This window comes from Pseudorasbora parva, chromosome 7 (assembly GCF_024679245.1).
Source record: "Pseudorasbora parva isolate DD20220531a chromosome 7, ASM2467924v1, whole genome shotgun sequence".
In the NCBI taxonomy this organism is placed as follows: Eukaryota; Metazoa; Chordata; class Actinopteri; order Cypriniformes; family Gobionidae; genus Pseudorasbora; species Pseudorasbora parva.
In genome coordinates, this window is record NC_090178.1 from 21,677,475 (window position 1) to 21,698,301 (window position 20,827).

Below are 20,827 nucleotides of genomic sequence, written 5' to 3' on the forward strand. Positions count from 1 at the left end.
CTAATGGGACTACAGGAGATCATCACGTAGAGCAGGTTACCTCAGTCTGCTTTAACAGTTTCATTATCCTTATAATTGTGCTCTTATAAAACATTCTAACTTAAACTTACTGGGAAAATGTTTTGAAATACAAACTGAAAGAGTTGTCGGAAGCTTAGGGATGACGTTGAAATCGCGGGACCGTGTTTAGCCTGTTTATAGTCTTTAGCTAACCCTGCATTTAGGCTTCAAAATTCTTAAAAGTTGTGTTTGTCTATGATAATTATCTTGATGGAAAAAACGTGTAGGTATCATAAACTTTTGTTGATCACAGAGCGTATTATTTGCGATAATCCAAAAGCCAATGGGAAAATCCCATTGGATCTTTTTCTTGAGGGAACCAGCGCGACGCTAACTACCGGTTGGCCTACAGTGACGTCATACCTGCACCACTCTTTGCAATCAGGTTGAGTTATGGACCGTATAACCTCCTAGTGTCATATGTCATAAACAGTTTCATGACAGAACTTTGTATTTCAAACAACAAGTTCAAAACTGGATCTTAATAATTTATATAAATGCCATCTTCCAAATTAAAATGACAATTATCAAAACTAAAATGATCACTGTTTATGTGGCACCATGTAAAATTAGACATGAAAACAGTAGACCCCCATTTAAATGTTCCAAAATATCCAGAGTGTTTATGTTTCATGGACTCTTGTTTATTATTTTGAGAAGAGGTGAGCAGTAATAATGTATTCATTTGGGTGTATGCAGTGTCATAATAGAGCCAGACCGCTAGGGGGAGCTCTCGCTAAGGTCTGCGCGAACGTGAGTAACGGAAGAGTGCGTGCAGAAATGAATAGAGAAATGAGTGAATTGAGATGCTCCATTCATAATTGACGCTGTATATCATTCTATGTTTCAGGTAAGATAAATCCTCTGTAATACAAGTTAAAGAGTTCATGAACACTTTTCAGTGACGTTTTAATGTGTTTAGTAGTTCTTGAGTACAAAACAGTGTTTTGACTACCCGTGAATGTAACGCAAGTGTAATGGAGAATAATTGTCGTGAGTTAATGCAGAGAACAGAGATCGCTATACTGTGTACTGTTTATACTGTGAATTGATAGAAGAAAAGGTTGTAAAGAGAGTTAATTTGTTGCCTGTATAATGGATACACGAATCAGTGACTAGTAATGTGAGTTCAGTGAAGCACATGGAGTTTACTAATGTCCGCCATTTTGTGTAAAGTGCGTCATATTTTCGTAGTAGAGTTAACGTAAGCACAAATTAGTTTCTTTTCATGTGAATAGGACAGAAAGAGTCATAAAGTGTGGCACGTGAGAATATCATCATTATTTAGACATATTCAAAGCATGTAATCTATGCTTTAACTGGAAATGTACATACACTGAAAGGGTTTAACATACCAAAGGATTGTTTAAGAGTACAAAATAAGTTACATTTAGTTTCTTTTGTGTTTATTGAGCAAGTGAATGTTTATTGTGACACTGAGTATAAGACATGTTGAAGGAAGAGTGCGTGCAGAAATGAATAGAGAAATGAGTGAATTGAGATGCTCCATTCATAATTGACGCTGTATATCATTCTATGTTTCAGACCATTCTTCAAATAAATGTGTTGCACTGGAAAGACGCCTGTTTCTTTGCAGACCTGTAACATATTTTGGCGAGCCAAACAGCCAGGAGAGGTAGAGCAGCGTGACGAAGACTACCTCTTCATACAGAGACGAGCTTAGATATGGAGAACAGCCAGCACCTCTATGACCGTGTGAGCGCCGAACTCTGGCAGCTAGACGAGGACAATCTGCAAGAGGTTTGTCGATACTTGAAATGTGATGTGTCCTTAGGTAAGCCCAGACGGTGGCTCATCAAGACAATTGAAAGCATGTTGGACGAAATGCAGGAGAACGAGGGGGAAAGTGAGGTCATTCAGTGCTTAAAAGATCTACTGTCATTCATTAATGAGGTAAAACAAGGAACCACTGATGTGGAAGGGATTATTGAGAAACCAACTCAAGTAAGAGGGCTGGAAGAAAGGTATCTTAGCCCCTCACAAAAAGAGGAGGAAAGTTACTGTAAGGCTGAAAGGATAATAGACAGTCACAAGCCTTTTAAAAGTAACACAAGGCAGGGTAAGAGGATTGAACAGTCTCAGAAATTAACTGAAGTGACTTTGAGAAGAGAATTCAAGATCTGGGGACAGATAGGAGAAAGTGGACAAAAAGAAAAATTGTCTTACCCTAGTCTAATTCGCCAGATGGAAGTGGGAGTAGAAAAGGGCCACTCTGAGACTGAAATAGTAGAGGCAGTGGTCAGGGCAGTCACTCCAGGGTTACCTCTGAGAGATATGTTGGAGATTAAGCGTGGTCTGACGCTCCAGTCACTATACACCATCTTAAAGGGCCACTATAAAATTGACAGCACAACTGCTCTGTACCACCAGCTCATAAACATATCCCAAGAACCCAGAGAGTCAGTTCAGAATTTTATCTTCAGAGCAATTGAATTGAAAGAGAAATTACTATGGAAAGCTGAGGACGGCGATGATGACCGTTATAGTAGAGATACCATCCAGCGTAAATTTCTGCGTTCAATTGAAACTGGACTAATAAGTGACTCTCTGAAGTTCCAGGTACAGCCCTATCTCAGCAACATCAGGATAACGGATGAGGAGCTAATTGAGGTGGTGAATGAGGCTGCGAAGCTGGATGGTGAGCGACAGGAGAAACTGAAAAGGCTCCATTCAGCTAAACCCCCCCGCATACATGAGTTCCATACCGAACCCCGATCCGAGAACTCACCTGCCCTGGGTGTGCAGCCGGTGAGAGATCCTGGTACTACAATGGCTGTCAAGACTGTAAAAGGAAAGGAATTTAAAGAATGCCATAAGGTCAGTAATGAGGTTCCAGACACTCAGAAGCTTATTGAGGAGTTGAGAGCTGAAATGAGACAGATGATGACAGCTGTAATGGAAGCAAATAAGACATTCTCACCCCGGTACAGAGAGGAACGACGGCGAGGTTGTAAGAAATGTAGGGAAGAGCAAGTAGACGAAACCTGTCAACACTGCTTCAAATGTGGACAAACAGGCCATTTCTCACGTGGATGCAGAGTACAGAGCTCACAGTCGGGAAACGACCATGGACTGCTGAGACGGGGCCATCAGTAGTCCTCCCTGAAGTGTCCCGATCCTCATCACCTATACTTGCTGGGGGGTGCATACAAAATGATCAGCCATCCCAGATGACCAGGTCAAATACTCCCACATTTAATTCAACCTCAGTAAAAGCCACTACCAACCTTTGTACTGTAAAATATCTCCCACCTCAACATGAATCACAGCTCATTAAACTGATTGGGAAACGCTGCTTGGTCAACTGCTGCTTGAATGGTCAGCCAATGGAGGCGCTGTGGGACACAGGGGCGCAAGCTAGCATCGTGAATGATGCTTGGCGACGACAACACCTCCCAGATACCATCATCCAACCCCTGGAAGAGCTGCTAGGAGAGGCAACCCTGACTGGCCTGGCGGCAAACAACACAGAGATTCCATTCATTGGATGGGTGGAGATAAATTTCCAGCTGGATGGAGGACCCTTACCAGCACCATTGTTAAAGGTACCCATGTTAGTGTCCAGTGATTCTACAGTGGCGGAGGACCCAATTATAGGGTACAATGTCATCGAGGAGATAGTGAAACGGATGGAAGGCACGCCAGGGCATCGAGAGAAGAAAATACTACATACGATGAGTTCTGCATTCTCGATCACGCATAGCGAGGCACACACACTAATGAAACTGATCCGTAGTAAGGAGCAAGAGGTAACGGTGGGGGTGGTGAAAATCGGGAGAAAGCGTGTCTACTTGCCTGCGAATCAGGTTATCACCGTCATGGTCCGTGCTCACGTTGGGTCTCAGTATCAGGGCCAAGAACTGCTCTTCTCACCCAGTGAAGAAAGCCCGGTTCAAGATGTAGAATTGAGTGAAGCTGTAGTGAAGATTCCTTCAAGGCACATCAAATATGTACCAATATCCATTGTCAATGCAGCAAAACATAACATCACCCTGCAGAGAAACCACATTTTGGGTCACTTACAGCCCGTGAAAACAGTTTATCCTGTGGCCGTCCAGCCCCCTGGACCAGACAATACCCCGGAAGAGAGAGCCCAAAATGGTAAGCCAACCCCTGTAAAGACCACTGAGAAGTCAAGAGGCCAATCACGTCCGTCTGCCTGGGATCCCCCTGTGAATCTGGACCATCTCACAAAAGCCCAGCAGGACGCTGTGAGAAAAGTATTGAGGGATGAGTGTCAGGCTTTTGCATACAACGACGATGACATTGGTTGCATTCCATCCTTGAAGATGCACATCACACTTCATGACAAAAGGCCTGTGCAGAAAACTTATATGTCTGTCCCAAAGCCCTTGCATGAGGAGGTCAAGGAGTACTTGCAAGATTTGTTGAACAAAGGCTGGGTGACTCCTTCCCGGTCGGCATACTCGTCTCCAGTAGTCTGTGTGAGAAAAAAAGACGGCAGTCTTCGGTTATGCTGTGACTACCGGGAGCTAAATCAGAAGTCAGTGCCTGATCGCCACCCAATCCCTAGGATACAAGACATGCTGGATGCACTGAGTGGAAGCACTTGGTTTTCGGTTTTAGACCAAGGGAAGGCCTACCATCAGGGCTTCCTGGATGAGGAGAGTCAGCCTCTGTCAGCATTTATAACTCCATGGGGGCTGTATCAATGGACACGCATTCCATTTGGGTTGAAGTCGGCACCCGCCGAGTTTCAAAGAAGTATGGAGAGTTGCTTGTTAGGCCTTAGGGACACAATATGTCAACCTTACTTAGATGACAACTTGGTCCATAGCAACAGTTTCGAGGATCATTTGGCCCATGTGCGTTTGGTGCTACGGCGCTACCAAGAGCATGGTGTAAAGCTCACCCCGAAAAAATGTGAGCTGTTTAAAAATAAAGTAAGGTTCCTGGGGAAGATGGTATCCAGTGAAGGATATACGATGGACCCAGCGGAGATTGCACCAGTCCAGGCCTTGAAAGAGAAGACGCCTTATACCGTGGGTGATCTAAGAAAGATGTTGGGGTTCCTGTCCTACTACCGTTCTTATATCCCCAACTTTTCACGCATCGCCCAGCCACTGTACCAGCTACTGACAGCGAGAGAAAATGGTTCAGGTGAATCAGGAATGGTGTCGAGGAAAGCAAAACCCACCTGGAAGAGGAAAGAAGGTCATTTGATGTCACGAACGCCCATTGATTGGACGCAAACCCATCAGTCGATACTTAACAACCTCATCGACCACCTAGCAAAACCTCCAATCCTGGGTTTTCCAGATTTCACTCAGTCCTTTGTGCTACACTGCGATGCATCTCAGGAAGGGTTAGGTGCAGTATTGTATCAACGGCAGAATGGGAAGATGGTAGTAATAGCTTATGGATCCAGAACACTGAGTGCCCCAGAGAAAAATTACCACATGCATTCTGGTAAGCTTGAATTTCTGGCATTGAAGTGGGCTGTGTGTGAACGTTTTCGCCATTACTTGTACTATGCACCATCCTTTGTTGTCTACACAGATAACAATCCTCTGACCTATGTGCTTACCACCGCCAAACTGAACGCCACCGGGCACAGATGGGTTGCGCAGCTTGCAGACTTTAACTTTTCCATAAAATATCGACCGGGGAAAAGTAATGCTGACGCAGATGGTCTGTCACGCATGCCGCTGGACATCGACAAGTTTATGGAGCAGTGCACAGAACAGATGCAACCAGAAGTCCTTAAATCGTCAGTGGAAGGGGTGGTAGTGGAGTGTGAGCATCCCTCACAAGGAACAGGGTGGATCCATTTGAGTGCTTTGAGTCTCGTGAGAGAGAGCCACCATGGTGGCTTGGGTCCACCTATGACCCCAGCCCAGATTCGAGAAGCTCAAGAGAATGACGGTATTCTTCGGGAAGTCCTTAGACACACGGAGAAGGGTCTACGGCCAAGTAGGGAGGCAGTGAAAGCAGAACATCCTGATGTGGCAATGCTGTTAAAACAATGGTCCAAACTTTGTGTTGGTGAAGATGGGGTACTGTATAGGAAAACTAGGAGAAGAGAACAGTTGCTCCTACCTAAGTCTTACCACCCCCTGATTCTCACTGAACTACACCAAAAGATGGGTCACCTGGGTGTGGAGAGGACCCTTTGCCTTATCCGAGAGCGCTTTTACTGGCCTAGAATGCAGAAAGATGTTGAGCACTTTGTCACCAGGGTATGTGAGTGTCTGAAAAAGAAACAGCCCGTCAGGCAAACTCGAGCACCTTTAACCACAATTCACACCACATATCCATTCGAAATGGTCTCAATAGACTTCCTCCACTTGGAGACCTGCAAGCAAGGGTTTGAATACATTCTCGTAGTGATGGATCACTTCACTAGATTCGCCCAGGCTTATGCAACCAAAGACAAGTCTGCTAAGACAGTCGCAGAGAAGCTTTTCAATGACTTTGTTTTGAAATTTGGTTTCCCCGGTAAAATCCACCATGACCTGGGGAAAGAATTCGACAACAAATTGATGAAAAAGCTGAAAGATCTCTGTGGAATCCGCGGGTCACACACAACACCCTACCATCCACAAGGCAACGGACAAGTGGAGCGATTCAATCGCACTTTATTGTCCATGCTCCGTACACTTGCGGATGAGGAGAAAGCTGACTGGAAGAATTCCTTGGCCAAGGTGGTTCATGCCTATAATTGTACGAGGAGTGAAGCCACAGGATTCTCCCCGTACTACTTGTTGTATGGCAGGTCCCCTCGCTTGCCAATTGACATACTTTTCAACCTGAAGTCTGACGAAGTTTTCGGCACTTACCAGGACTATGTGTCTCGTTGGAAAGAAAGGATGAGTGAGGCGTACCAAATTGCATCAAAGACTGCTTCAAAAGTAGCAGCCCGTGGGAAAGCTCACTATGATCAGAAGACTCAGGGGAGAGATCTTCAGCCTGGTGACCGGGTCCTGATCCGTAATTTGACGCCTAGGGGAGGCCCAGGAAAGATACGGTCATACTGGGAAGATGAGGTGCATGTAGTTAAGGAGAGGAAACATGCTGAAAGTCCTGTTTATGAGGTGAGACCTGAAAGCGGGAAGGGGAAAAGCCGTGTCATTCACCGAAACCTTCTTCTGCCATGTGATTTTCTACCCCTGGAAATAGGGAAACCTGAGCGACTTCACTCACAAAACACTCGGAACATGCCGAAAGGGGAGAAAATAAACAGAGAAAGAGAGAGACAGTATCCCGTGAGTTCTGAGAGTGACTCAGAGGAGGAGTATGTACTGACCTGTCAGTGGAAAGAGCAGGATCGCAGGCCTCTCAACCCAAGAGCACCACCTTTCAAGCCTCAAGATGGAGCCCCTCGGAGCGAAGAGGATTTGCCCCTTCAGAGCGAAGAGGATTTGCCCCTTCAGAGCGAAGAGGATTTGCCCCTTCAGAGCGAAGAGGATTTGCCCCTTCAAAATGGTGCGGTAGGAGAGGATTTGCCTCTTAACCGTGAAAATAATGCGGGTCACAGCCCAAATAATGACACTGACACTGACATTGACAGTGACAATGCTGGGTCAGACAGTGAGGGTGGGATGGACCCTTCAGAATCTCTGAGTCGTTACCCAAAGAGACAGAGACAGAAATCAGTTGTGTTCACTTATGAGACGTTAGGCCAACCATCTCTGGTTCAAAGGGACTGCTCGGTAGAACTAAAACAGTTACCTGCCTCTAATGCTAATTTTTGGAGACCTTGGAGCGTTATGGAGAGTTGTTAAAGACTCCTGGTGAGAAACTGGTAAATATGTTTCAAGTTAGTTGAAATGTCGGGAGACATTTGATTTTGTGGGGGAGAGTGTGGCACCATGTAAAATTAGACATGAAAACAGTAGACCCCCATTTAAATGTTCCAAAATATCCAGAGTGTTTATGTTTCATGGACTCTTGTTTATTATTTTGAGAAGAGGTGAGCAGTAATAATGTATTCATTTGGGTGTATGCAGTGTCATAATAGAGCCAGACCGCTAGGGGGAGCTCTCGCTAAGGTCTGCGCGAACGTGAGTAACGGAAGAGTGCGTGCAGAAATGAATAGAGAAATGAGTGAATTGAGATGCTCCATTCATAATTGACGCTGTATATCATTCTATGTTTCAGGTAAGATAAATCCTCTGTAATACAAGTTAAAGAGTTCATGAACACTTTTCAGTGACGTTTTAATGTGTTTAGTAGTTCTTGAGTACAAAACAGTGTTTTGACTACCCGTGAATGTAACGCAAGTGTAATGGAGAATAATTGTCGTGAGTTAATGCAGAGAACAGAGATCGCTATACTGTGTACTGTTTATACTGTGAATTGATAGAAGAAAAGGTTGTAAAGAGAGTTAATTTGTTGCCTGTATAATGGATACACGAATCAGTGACTAGTAATGTGAGTTCAGTGAAGCACATGGAGTTTACTAATGTCCGCCATTTTGTGTAAAGTGCGTCATATTTTCGTAGTAGAGTTAACGTAAGCACAAATTAGTTTCTTTTCATGTGAATAGGACAGAAAGAGTCATAAAGTGTGGCACGTGAGAATATCATCATTATTTAGACATATTCAAAGCATGTAATCTATGCTTTAACTGGAAATGTACATACACTGAAAGGGTTTAACATACCAAAGGATTGTTTAAGAGTACAAAATAAGTTACATTTAGTTTCTTTTGTGTTTATTGAGCAAGTGAATGTTTATTGTGACACTGAGTATAAGACATGTTGAAGGAAGAGTGCGTGCAGAAATGAATAGAGAAATGAGTGAATTGAGATGCTCCATTCATAATTGACGCTGTATATCATTCTATGTTTCAGACCATTCTTCAAATAAATGTGTTGCACTGGAAAGACGCCTGTTTCTTTGCAGACCTGTAACATTTAAATTAAGCTTAAAATCCATTAAATAGCATATGCATGACATTAAGTTTACAAAAATTGTGAAAACAAGCCCCTACATGTTTTCTATATATATATATATATATATATATATATATATATATATATATATATATATATATATATATATATATATATATATATATATATATATATATATATATATATATATATTAATGAGCAGTTTAAAAGCAGCTGAGTTTTGGATCCTTCAAGGTTTCTTCCTCATCCTGCCTAACCATCATCCTGCCTCACCTAACCACAGTGTTCCCCCACTGTAGCCTCAGGCCTTCTACTGGGGATTGTAGTGCACAATTTTTTAAAAAGTTGCTTTGGAATAAATAATTTTCAATGTGAAATCTGCTATACATTTTTTTTGGACCTAGTTCTGGCATGAGACTCTAGATGGTGCAGGCTGATAGCACAGCTATTATTATCTACATAGCACAGCTAATCGGTTGCAGTTGCATCAGCGGTCAATGAGATGTGGCTCAACATTCAAATAAATACGGGTAGTGTTGCTGTTAACCCATTCTCACTCCCAAGGCGTCAAAATCCAAAGCATGGTCAAGTGCCTTCTGTGTCACAATTAAAGGGGGGTGAAATGCTGTTTCATGCATACTGAGCTTTTTACACTGTTAAAGACTTGGATTCCCATCCTAAACATAGACAAAGTTTCAAAAACTAATGTTGGACGTTTGATAGAGTATTTCTGTGTTAAAAATACTCCTTCCGGTTTCTCACAAGTTTCGGAGAGTTTTTTTTCGAGTATGGGTCTACTTGACGTTAATAAGAGCGGAAGGTCCTTGTATGGGCCGTACGGGCTCTTCTCCCGGTAGGGTGCGCGCGCGCGTGACTAGAGCGAGAGAGGAAATGCACGCCCATAAACTCTCTCAGTTGCAGATCGACACGTCCATGAACACTTATGTGGCGCGCCGCGCTCCACTTTATTCCTATGGGTGACATCAAGCGACTTCAACGCTTCAGCACAGCATTCCGGGAAGGCAGCGCTGCATTTGAACCGATTTGAACGCAGAAATGACGGGAAGCTTCACAACATCGCTTCAGTCACTTTCAATTTTTTTTTTTTGTGCAAATTGGATCTCCACGGCCACTGCTGTTACAGGACTTCACCAAATCATACCAAAGAAGTGTGTTTTTGACGGAGCCGTCCCAGCGATAAAGGTTTGGTCTTGCTTTGGAAGCAGCCGGTTAGTAAAACTACTTCAAATGTCTGTGCTGTTGGTTATCGTAGCGTGAGTAAACATCAGTAAACGACACGATCGCGTGCTTCGTCATTCAAATGCGCTAACGGACTCCATTGTTGTTCTCTGTATAACGTTACACTAGTCTGACATGCAAAACCGTTTTGCTTGCTACTGCTAAGGTTTAGTCGCATACAATAGTCCATAAACCGAATCATGTCCTCATAAACTGAGAGTAAACACACACAAATGTTGCCAGGCCACTAAATACAGTTAATACCACAGAGACGGACGTCCTGCTGTTGTTGCTTCTCCTGTTCAATTTATTTCAGCCTCCGAATCTGATTCTTGATCATATCTGTATTAGCTGAGATAGATGGGTTTCTCCACGCTTGAGGACGTCACCGCTTTGTGCGCACTCGTCATTCTTTAGCTCCGCCCACACGATACGCCTCCAGCCGCTCGTTTTTTTCCGGAAAGACTCGGTACAGCCTATATTTCTTTTATAAATATAATAAAACTAAAGACTTTTCGGAGATATGAAGGATGCAAAACTACTCTATAGGTACTCAAGATTGACATGAGATTGACTGAAATAGAGTGTTTCACCCCTCCTTTAAGGCGCCATATCGACGCGTCACACACATACGCATTGGCAGGTGGCGTCGGACAGGGGGTAGTAGTGGAACTGAGTAACGGAGTGGAGCTTGAGGTTTCAAATCTTTGCACATTTTTTAAAAATACAGAACGTAAAAAAACCCTAAAAAAAATAGGTATTCACAGTCTTTGCTCGATACTTGGTTGAAGCACTTTTGGCACAAATTACAGCCTCAAGTCTTTGTGAGTATGATACTACAAGCTTGGCACACCTATTTTTGGCAAGTTTCTCTCATTCTTCTTTGCAGAACTTCTCGAGCTCCATCAGATCTTTCCAGAGATGTTCAATTGTTTCCAGTATAGGCTTTAGCTGGGCAACTCAAAGACATTTATAGACTTGTCCCGTACCCACTCTGGAGCAGGTTTTCATCAAGGTTGTTTCTGTACATTGCTACATTTATATTTCCCTCAATCATGACTATGTTCCTGCCGCTGAAAGACATCACCACAGCATGATGCTGACACCCCTATTCTTCATGGTAGGGATGGTATTGGCCAGGTGATGAGCGGTGACTGGTTTCCTTCATACATACACTTGCAATTAAGGCCAAAGGGTTTAATTTATGTTTCATCAGACCAGCAAATTTTGTTTCTCATGGTTTGAGAGTCCTTCACGTGCCTTTTGGCAAACTCCAGGTGGGCTGTCATGTGCCTTTTACTGAGGAGTGGTTTCCCTCTGGCCACTCTACCATACAGGACTAAGTGATGCGCTAACACACAAATGTTGCCAGGCCACTAAATACAGTACATACCACAGAGACGGACGTCCTGCTGTTGCTGTTTCTCCTGTTCAATTTATTTCAGCCTCCAAATCTGAATCTTGATCATATCTGTATTAGCTGAAGCTGATCGATAGCCATGCGTTTCTCCACGCTTGAGGACGTCATACAGGACTACAGGACTAAGGATCCATACAGGACTAAGTGATACAGGTGAAGTGCTGCAGAGATGGTTGTTCTTCTTAAACTTTTTCCTCGCTCCAGAAACACAGGAGCTCTGTCAGAGTGACCATCAAGATCTTGGTCACATCCCTGACTAAGGCCCTTATCCCCTGATCACTCAGTTTGGCCGGGTGGCCATCTCTAGGATTCCTGGTGGTTCCAAACTTCTTCCATTTACAGATGACGGAGGCCACTGTGCTCATTGGGACCATCAGTGCTGCAGACATTTCTCTGTAACTCTCCCCAGATCTGTGCCTTGATTCAATCCTGTCCCAGAGGTCTACAGACAATTTCTTAGACTTGATAGCTTCGTTTGTGCTCTGACATGCACTCTGTTTGTGCTTTGACATTCCAAATCATGTCCAATCAACTGAATTTACCACATGTGGACTCCAATCAAGCTGTAGAAATATCTCAAGGATGATCAGCTGAAACAGGATGCACATGAGTTCAATTTTGAGTGTCATGAAAAAAAGCTGTGAATACTTATGTACGTTATTTTTTTGGTTTAACATTTTTAATACATTTTGGAATAAGGCTGTAAAATAACAAAATATGTAAAAAATGAAGTGCGGAATACTTTCCGGATGCACTGTACAAGCATGTTGCTGTAACCAAATATAAAATTCAATCTTACAGGGGAAGCATCGCCCCAAGATGCAGCAAGGAAGGACATATTTGCAAAAAGCATGTTGCTATAACCAAATTTAAATTAATTGAATAATATCTTTTGGGGGAACGTACACCCCTAGCGTACCTGCTGTGTGTATTTAAGCACAGCATGTTATTGATACTCTAAAGATAAATGAAAGCCACAATTGATAACATTGCATTGCATGTGCATATGACTGTTCCCAATAGCAACTATAGCTTGAAGCTAGCATGTTTCCAATAGCAACCTTTAGAATGAGCATGTTTTAAAAAGCAACTAGAGTCAACACACTGCTTCAATAGCAAACTATAAATCATCAATATACCTGATTCAATAGCAACTATATGTAGCTTTAAGAACAGCTTGTTTATGATAGCACTGCAGCTTAAAGAATAGTGTTTCCAATAGGACTGCAGCTTTAAGAACAGCGTGTTTCTAATAGCACTGTAACTTTAAGAACAGGGTTTCCAATTACACCGCAGCTTTAAGAAAAATGTGTTTTTAATTGCACTGTAGTTTTAAGAACAGCATGTGTCCAAAAGCACTGCAGCTTTAAGAACAGTGTGTTTCTAATAACACTGCAGCTTTAAGAACAGTGTGTTTCTAATAACACTGCAGCTTTAAAAACAGTGTGTTTCTAATAACACTGCAGCTTTAAGAACAGTGTGTTTCTAATAACACTGCAGCTTTAAGAACAGTGTGTCTCTAATAACACTGCAGCTTTAAGAACAGTGTGTTTCTAATAACACTGCAGCTTTAAGAACAGTGTGTTTCTAATAACACTGCAGCTTTAAGAACAGTGTGTCTCTAATAACACTGCAGCTTTAAGAACAGTGTGTTTCTAATAACACTGCAGCTTTAAGAACAGTGTGTTTCTAATAACACTGCAGCTTTAAGAACAGTGTGTTTCTAATAACACTGCAGCTTTAACCTTTTGTGCAAGTTTGACTTCTGTGTACACCCTTTATGGAGTGGGTCAAATTGATAACAATAATTGGTAACAATTATTCCTTAAAATCACACTATGAAAAACAACAAAGATTCAGGTCCAAACTGAATATCAACATTTGTCAAATATTCCAATATATATATGAAATATATGAAAATATGATTTAATGAAAATATTTGTTAACTATTTTTTTTAAACTGTTTTGTTTAGACAAAATTTGAAAATAAGTAGTTTGCTGACATACATTTTTTTTCTTTTTTTCTTTCTTTCTTAGAACATCATGATTGAGCAATTAAATATAGCTGTATAATGAAAATATGATGAGCATACAGCAAGTGTGTGCTTTCGGCATATGAATTTCTTGCACTTCACACACATGGTGCTGGTTTTGCTGTCACGCTTAGATGGGCACATCTCACATATCTTCAGTGTTTTCCTATAATCTGTGTTCACTCCTTTTTTTTCTGTAGGTCTGACTCCAGATCCACCTGCTTGCACTGACTCAACCAAAGCTGCAGTGTGGGAAAGCTCATTATTCACTCACAGTGAAGTGAGAAACAAAACATAACAAAAACATGCATCAAATAAAAGTTTTTTATTTATGTTTTGGCTCTGTGAAGCTGTCTTTGAAAATCCTACGAAAATCTTTTGAAAATTTTAACCAAAAAATAAACGTTTTGGTTAAAAACTAAGTATTTCAGATATCTTGAATATATAAATGAGAGCTTATTTTACTATCTGTGTCTGTCAATTTCATTTGTAATTTGCCATTAATTCTGAACAGCATGCTTTTTGGTTTGGTTAGGGTTAAAGCACTTTTAGATACACTTACACTTTAGAACTGGAGTTGCTGCCCTGACATACATAAAATAATGTTGTGTCTGTACAGTTGCTCTTGAATAGCTGCCTATGAGGGTCAAACTGACACGTGAACATTACAAACGTAATAGTAATTTTTTGGCATATGTCAAAAAATTCCAGCATGTTGAAACTTTTTCATGCATGTTCATGATGATAAATGAAAAAAAGTCACAAATTATCATGAATTTCCCGATTTCTCACTTATTGTACTTGTACTCTCAATTGCCTACTGTTGTTCCGTCTGCTCTTTTTGTCAATTGCCTTTATTTTTGTTTGTTTATTGTAAAGTGTCCTTGAGCTCTGGAAAGGCGCTATATAAATAAAACATATTATTATAAAACTTATGATAAATGAGGAGAAAGTCACAAAATATCAACAACAAAAAAACAAAACAACAACAACAACAACAACAAAACAAACAGGTTAACAGTATTTCCAACAACTAGAAATTCTTAATCATAATTTTAGTGTCCCCAACTGAGCAAGCCAAGCCAAAGGCGACAGTGGCAAGGAACCCAAACTCCATCAGGGCATGATGGAGAAAAATAAACCTTGGGAGAAACCAGACTCAGTCGGGGTACCAGTTCTCCTCTGGCCTATTAACACTGTGTAAGATTATTATTCTGGCAACCTTACAGGTCAGAAATCATATTAGATTGGAATATTCAAAATTTCAGTGTATCCCGGAAGAGACAGATTATTTGGGATGGGGCGTCGATTACACAAGAGTATGAATACATGAAAGATCGGAATTATTGCGCCGAAGACGGGTTTTGAGCATGTTGTTCCGGTGATGCCAAATTCGGAGGAGACACCATTTGACACGGCTCAGCAGACACTCCAGGATGCGTTGGTCATGTCCAGGCAGGTCCACCATCCGATCCGAACAGGGCCCAGATCCGGGATAAACCTCGGGATAAACAGAGAGACTAACATTAGTGTAGATGCCACTCTTTTTATGATGTAACGAGTACATCAGGTGTTATGGGAAGTGTTCCCGGTTCCGGCTGACCTAGTTAATGCAGCCTAACAATCAGTCAATTGATTTGAATAACGAAAGTTAAAAATGTTCTATGTGTATGCCATCGTAAAGAGATGTGTTTTTAGTCTAGATTTAAACTGACAGAGTGTGTCTGCTTGCCGAACAATGCTAGGAAGACTATTCCAGAGTTTAGGAGCTAAATAGGAAAAGGATCGACCGGCTGCAGTTGATTTAGATATTCTAGGTATTATCAACTGGCCAGAGTTTTAAGACCGCAATAGACGTGATGGAGTATAATGTCTTAAAAGCTTGCTTAAGTACCGGGGAGCTAAACCATTTAGTGCTTTATAAGTAATAAGCAAGATTTTAAAATGTATGCGATGTTTAATAGGGAGCCAGTGCAGTGTTGACAGAACTGGACTAATATGATCATACTTCCTGGTTCTAGTAAGAACTCGAGCTGCTGCATTTTGGACTAGCTGGAGTTTGTTTATTGAGCGAGCCGGGCAACCACCCAGTAGATAGCTAATAGCACTGCAGCTTTAAGAACAGTGTGTGTCCAAAAGCACTGCAGCTTTAAGAAAAGCATGTTTCCAATAGCACTGCAGTTTTAAGAAAAAGCTTGTTTCCAGTAAGTTTAATTAAATCATAGCATGTTGCCGCGACAAGCAAGTTGCCAATGGCAACATCATTTTAACCATAAACTGTAAACGCACATTAGCCAATATGATCGCATAGCCGAGCACAAGCATTTACTGAATTGACTAGAAGCCTAAGCAACACAGATGGTCTTAGCAACGAGCCTTTTGTCAAAAGCATACCCCGATATCTTTAGCAAAGAGCATTAAAAAGGAACTGAGGAACGGCATACTCATTTCGATCACTGCGATCCACACTTTATGTGCCATGTTGACGTTATCATGTGTGACCCATAACGATTTCACAAGGGCAATAAGTTGTGTGACAGGTTTAATTCATCTATCTGTATATTAATATTGGTTAACTTTCTAATTTTGTGTAAACAAAAATTAGAAAATAGGTGATGCCAAGCTTGTAGCATCATACTAAAAGAGACTTGAGGCTGTAATTGGGGCCAAAGGTGCTTCAACAAAGTACTAAGCAAAGGCTGTGCACTGTTTTTTGTGTTTTATTTTTAATACATTTGCAAAGATTTCAAACAAACTTAATGTACATTATTATAAAAATAAGTATATAACTCATTATGAGGTATTGTTTGTAGAATTGAGGGGAAAAAATGAATTTAATCCATTTTGTAATTACACAGTAAAAAAAAAAAGTGTTGGTTTTTGTTGGTTTAACTTAAAAAAGTAAGTAGCCTGGTTGCCTTAAAATTTTGAGTTTATTGAAATTAAAAATTTGAGTTGATACAATGAAGGAAATTTGTCTAATAAATAGAAACTCAAAATATTTTTGTATCTGAACCACATAAAAAATGTGATAAATCATGAAAATAGCACTATTTGGCTTGTTTCACTGCGTCATCAGAAATAAAACACACACAATTACCCAATATGCTTACAAAATATTTTAATAATATTTTAATAAAAGTTGTCGAATCTCAAAAAATGTTCATTGTATTAACTCAAAATTTTTAATTTTTTTAATGAACAAAATTTTTAAGGCAACCAGGTAACACAGACACACACACACACACACACACACACACACACACACACACACACACACACACACACACACACACACACACACACACACACACACACACACACACACACACACACACACACACACACACACACACACACACACACACACACACACACACACACACACACACACACACACACACACACACACACACACACACACACACACACACACACACACACACACACACACACACACACACACACACACACACACACACACACACACACACACACACACACACACACACACACACACACACACGTTTATCAATAACAATTATACTATTCGCTCGCCTACTGCTTTTTCTATACTATATAGTAGGGAAGTATGCGGTTCCGAACGCAGCCTTAGCTTGGCTTTGTGAAGACATTCAGGGATGATTGATCTTCTCTTGATATCCTTCATTAAGGTGAGTGCAGATCTCATCTGAATTGTTGTTGGTTTCGTTAGGCTACATTAGTATATAGCTTTAACAAATCCATGACATCAATGCAGCAATGTAAGAAGCAATGCCAGCTCAGGTGATGCGAGCTTGATTAACATGACCAGCCAGAACTGTCCACTTGATATTTGTCATGAGAGCCATATAGTAACTTTACTAAAGTGAAAGTAACACTTTTTTAGTAGCACAATAATAAAGGTTATTTATGACACCTCAGTAATCATATTCTCCAGCGCTGCATTTGAAGCATCATCTCTTACTCAGAAATGCTTTGTCTCTTTGCAATGATGCATCCACATGGGTTGCTGTCTTCGCTGACCACAGGACCAATGCCGTCTGTTCTCCAGTGGAGCTCAGATGATGACCAATGACTCCATTAAAGGTGTTAAGGAGTGTAGAGCTTTTAGTGCTGTTTGAATTATATTGCCAATTCAGTTTAAAACCAGGCCAGTGCAGAAAGGCAATATGCCAAGACTCAACCTCAAAGCTTCACCTGTGCATGTGGAAATTATTTTTTAGGTGTTCTCCCTGGAGTACAGGTTTCAAAAGTCTCCTCTAGCATATGAAAACTGTGCAAATATGATTTCAGAGATAATCTTTTACTTCCTTCTGTTTGGCATGGGGCGAAGCAATCAATTGGCGTGGCGCAGAAAACACACACACACACACACACACACACACACACACACACACACACACACACACACACACACACACACACACACACACACACACACACACACACACACACACACACACACACACACACACACACACACACACACACACACACACACACACACACACACACACACACACACACACACACACACACACACACACACACACACACACACACACACACACACACACACACACACACACACACACAGTAAATTATGAAGAGGATAATAAGAATGCAGGGAAAAGATGGTGAGGGCCCCAATGCTGTGGTTCTGAGAATGACTTAATCAGTCATCTGCAGACAGCAGGAAACTCTGTGACAATGTGATTTATCTCTTCTTCCTTTCTTTCTTCACTCCTTCGCCTGTCCCCCTTTCTCCTTCATCACTCCCCCCCTCAATTGCACACCCCTTGTTCCGAGTCTCCTCTCCTCACTTCTACCTATCAGCTCTTTTTTAGTGGGAATAAAAACACAAGAGAGAATGAAGAGAAGGAGATGTGAGATGACTGTAAGCAAAGGGAAACTGAAAATTGCCTTAGAAAAGAATTAATAGCTTTTTAAATTAGAAACTTAACTAATATAACATTTCTTTTATCTAGAGGAAGCTAAAATACTAATTTAAACATGTTTCAGAATGAAGTATCTTCTACTAAAACAGTCCAAGGTAATAAAACTGAAATTGTGCCCACTTTTACACTTTTTCTGAAGTGCTAAAACACATTTCTTGAAACCATCGCCCACTTTCTCAAAACTTTAAACACAAGTATAGTAATCACAACTTAAAGTAGGAAGGTTAATAAATTGCATACTGTTTGCATTGCAAGTTTAGTATTGTACTGAATATTGTATAGCAAGCATATTGACTGTATGTATATTCAGCTCTGTGAACAGTAACCCAACTGCAAAAGCCAAAAGGGTTAAAAAGGAAAGCATGTTACAGTACACTTAGAGTTGCGCAACTGCAAAATCAAAGTCAGTGAGAGAATCATTTTGTCTTAGCATCACGTCTTCATGTTGGGTCCAGCCTGAGGACTTTGTCCACATCACAGGCAATGTTGTTTCTTGCCAGGCAAAGGGAAAAACCCTCTGGTGTTCCAGATCCAGCATTAACAACATTCTCCACACATTCCACATCTCATCCTCAGCCTCTTCCTCCTTCTTCACCACCTCTTCCACATACTCTTCCTCCTCCCCCTCTTAAATTGTTTCCATTCATTGGTATCAACATTCAGTGCAACATTTTGAGTCAGTTTTGGCACTCTGAATTGACTTGTATTTCGTTTGGTCACATCATTACAAATAACTGAACAATTTTGAGTCGTGTGTAAACGATGTCAATTGTGTTTGTTTAACGTTTGCCTGCCTGTGTCAAGCGTTTCGAAACACAAGATCATCACAGTGCAGTATGTTTAAGTGGGTGAGAATGTGTTTAGAGTTTTGCAAAAAGAGTGCATGAGTTGTGCAAATGGTGTCTAAACTACCTGAACTTCTTTAATGTTTTACAAAAAGAGTGATTTAATTGACAAATTATTTTACCCTATTGTGAATTTGATTTAGAGAATGGCATTTGTTGTTTTAGCAATTCAGAAAAACAAAGTATCCATGTATTTATTCTCAGTTTGTCATCATTTTAACCATATAATGTCATCTCCGCCATGAGAGGTGGCATGCTAACACAGACGCTGAAGACCGCAGTGTCTTGAGGCCTGAGTAGTGAGGTTTACACGCACAGCCAACACTATATCATGACCAGTTTTGTACTATGTGACTAATTCGTACAATTGCGTACAACCTCACTTGTATTTAGCAATTCATGCGATTTGTCTAAACTACAGTCACAAGCAGGTTTAGGGTAAGGGTTGGGATAGGTAATTCGTAAAGAAATCAAACGAATTGGATCACTCGTCAACAGTGTTGGGAGTAACGCATTACAAAAGTAATACATTACAGTAACTTATTACTTTTTGATGTAACGCAGTAGTGTATGGCATTACTAATGAATTTTCAGTAATATTTTACTCGATACATTTCCAGTAATGCTTGCCTTTAGGGCGGATTTAACAGAAGTGCCACAGGCATGATTTCAGCCTCTGTGCTCGCGCTGGCCAGTGGAAAAGTGGCTAAAGAAGGTTTAAAGGCTCTGTCGTTTCAAAGAATAGCACAACGGCGAGCGCGTCGAAGAACGGACGAGAGACAAGACGCGCGCTGGGCCAAACTAAACACTTGGATGAAGATGACAGAATAAGACTAGCTTACTGCACACCGTTGTTTTTATTTTATTTTTTATAGTAATACAGTAATTTAGTTCAGTTAGAGAACAGGCCGTTCACTAAAAAAACTGATGTCTGCTAAGCATGTTCCGAACGAGTGTCGCTGAGTCAGATTTTGAGCTGACAGATGATCGCGGAAGATTTGGTTTCAAAGTGAAATGTAAAAGCGCCTAATAAAGGGAGTTTGTTGTGTTTTTCATTAGGAATAATAGAAAAATAGAATAATTTTAAACAGAAACTAAAATCTGCTTGGCCGCACAGAGCGCGCATTTACTGACGAGCTGTCATTCACTGTGCGCGCGCACTGGCGCGTTTTCAGTTCATATGGAAGCATAACTTTCATAGGAATTAATTGAAAGCACTACTTTACATCCACTCTCGTTATTAATGCCTGATCGGCAGTGCGCATGTTCCTGTTATTACCGGTGTTGTCACATCACACTTTGATTAACCGGTGGGAAAATGTCCCCACAGTCACATCTCTACTGTACATTCGCGAGATGGATGCGCATT

General features: G+C 41.2%; 1 protein-coding gene across 2 annotated transcripts; it reads left to right on the forward strand.

Annotated features, from left to right (window-relative positions):
• The first annotated feature begins 634 nt into the window (after positions 1-634).
• Positions 635-8,949, forward strand: LOC137082966 (uncharacterized). 2 transcript variants are annotated; one of them, XR_010906434.1, is made up of 2 exons: positions 635-1,821; positions 8,898-8,949. XR_010906434.1 is itself a non-coding variant. In XM_067448574.1 (2 exons), exons 1-2 carry the CDS (start codon positions 1,747-1,749, stop codon positions 3,175-3,177), a joined length of 618 nt encoding a protein of 205 aa, XP_067304675.1. In that variant the 5' UTR covers positions 635-1,746; the 3' UTR covers positions 3,178-3,783. The 2 variants fall into 2 exon arrangements, 1 of the variants encoding a protein (XP_067304675.1); XM_067448574.1 differs by lacking the exon at positions 8,898-8,949 and adding an exon at positions 2,635-3,783.
• The last annotated feature ends 11,878 nt before the right edge of the window (positions 8,950-20,827 follow it).

What these genes read in the sequence shown, in the direction of transcription:
- LOC137082966 (XM_067448574.1), top strand. Translation starts at nt 1,747, where the DNA reads ATGGAGAACAGCCAGCACCTCTATGACCGTGTGAGCGCCGAACTCTGG. An exon ending in ACGAGGACAATCTGCAAGAG is followed by an intron (nt 1,822 to 2,634) that starts GTTTGTCGATAC and finishes GACTCTCTGAAG; the next exon opens with TTCCAGGTACAGCCCTATCT.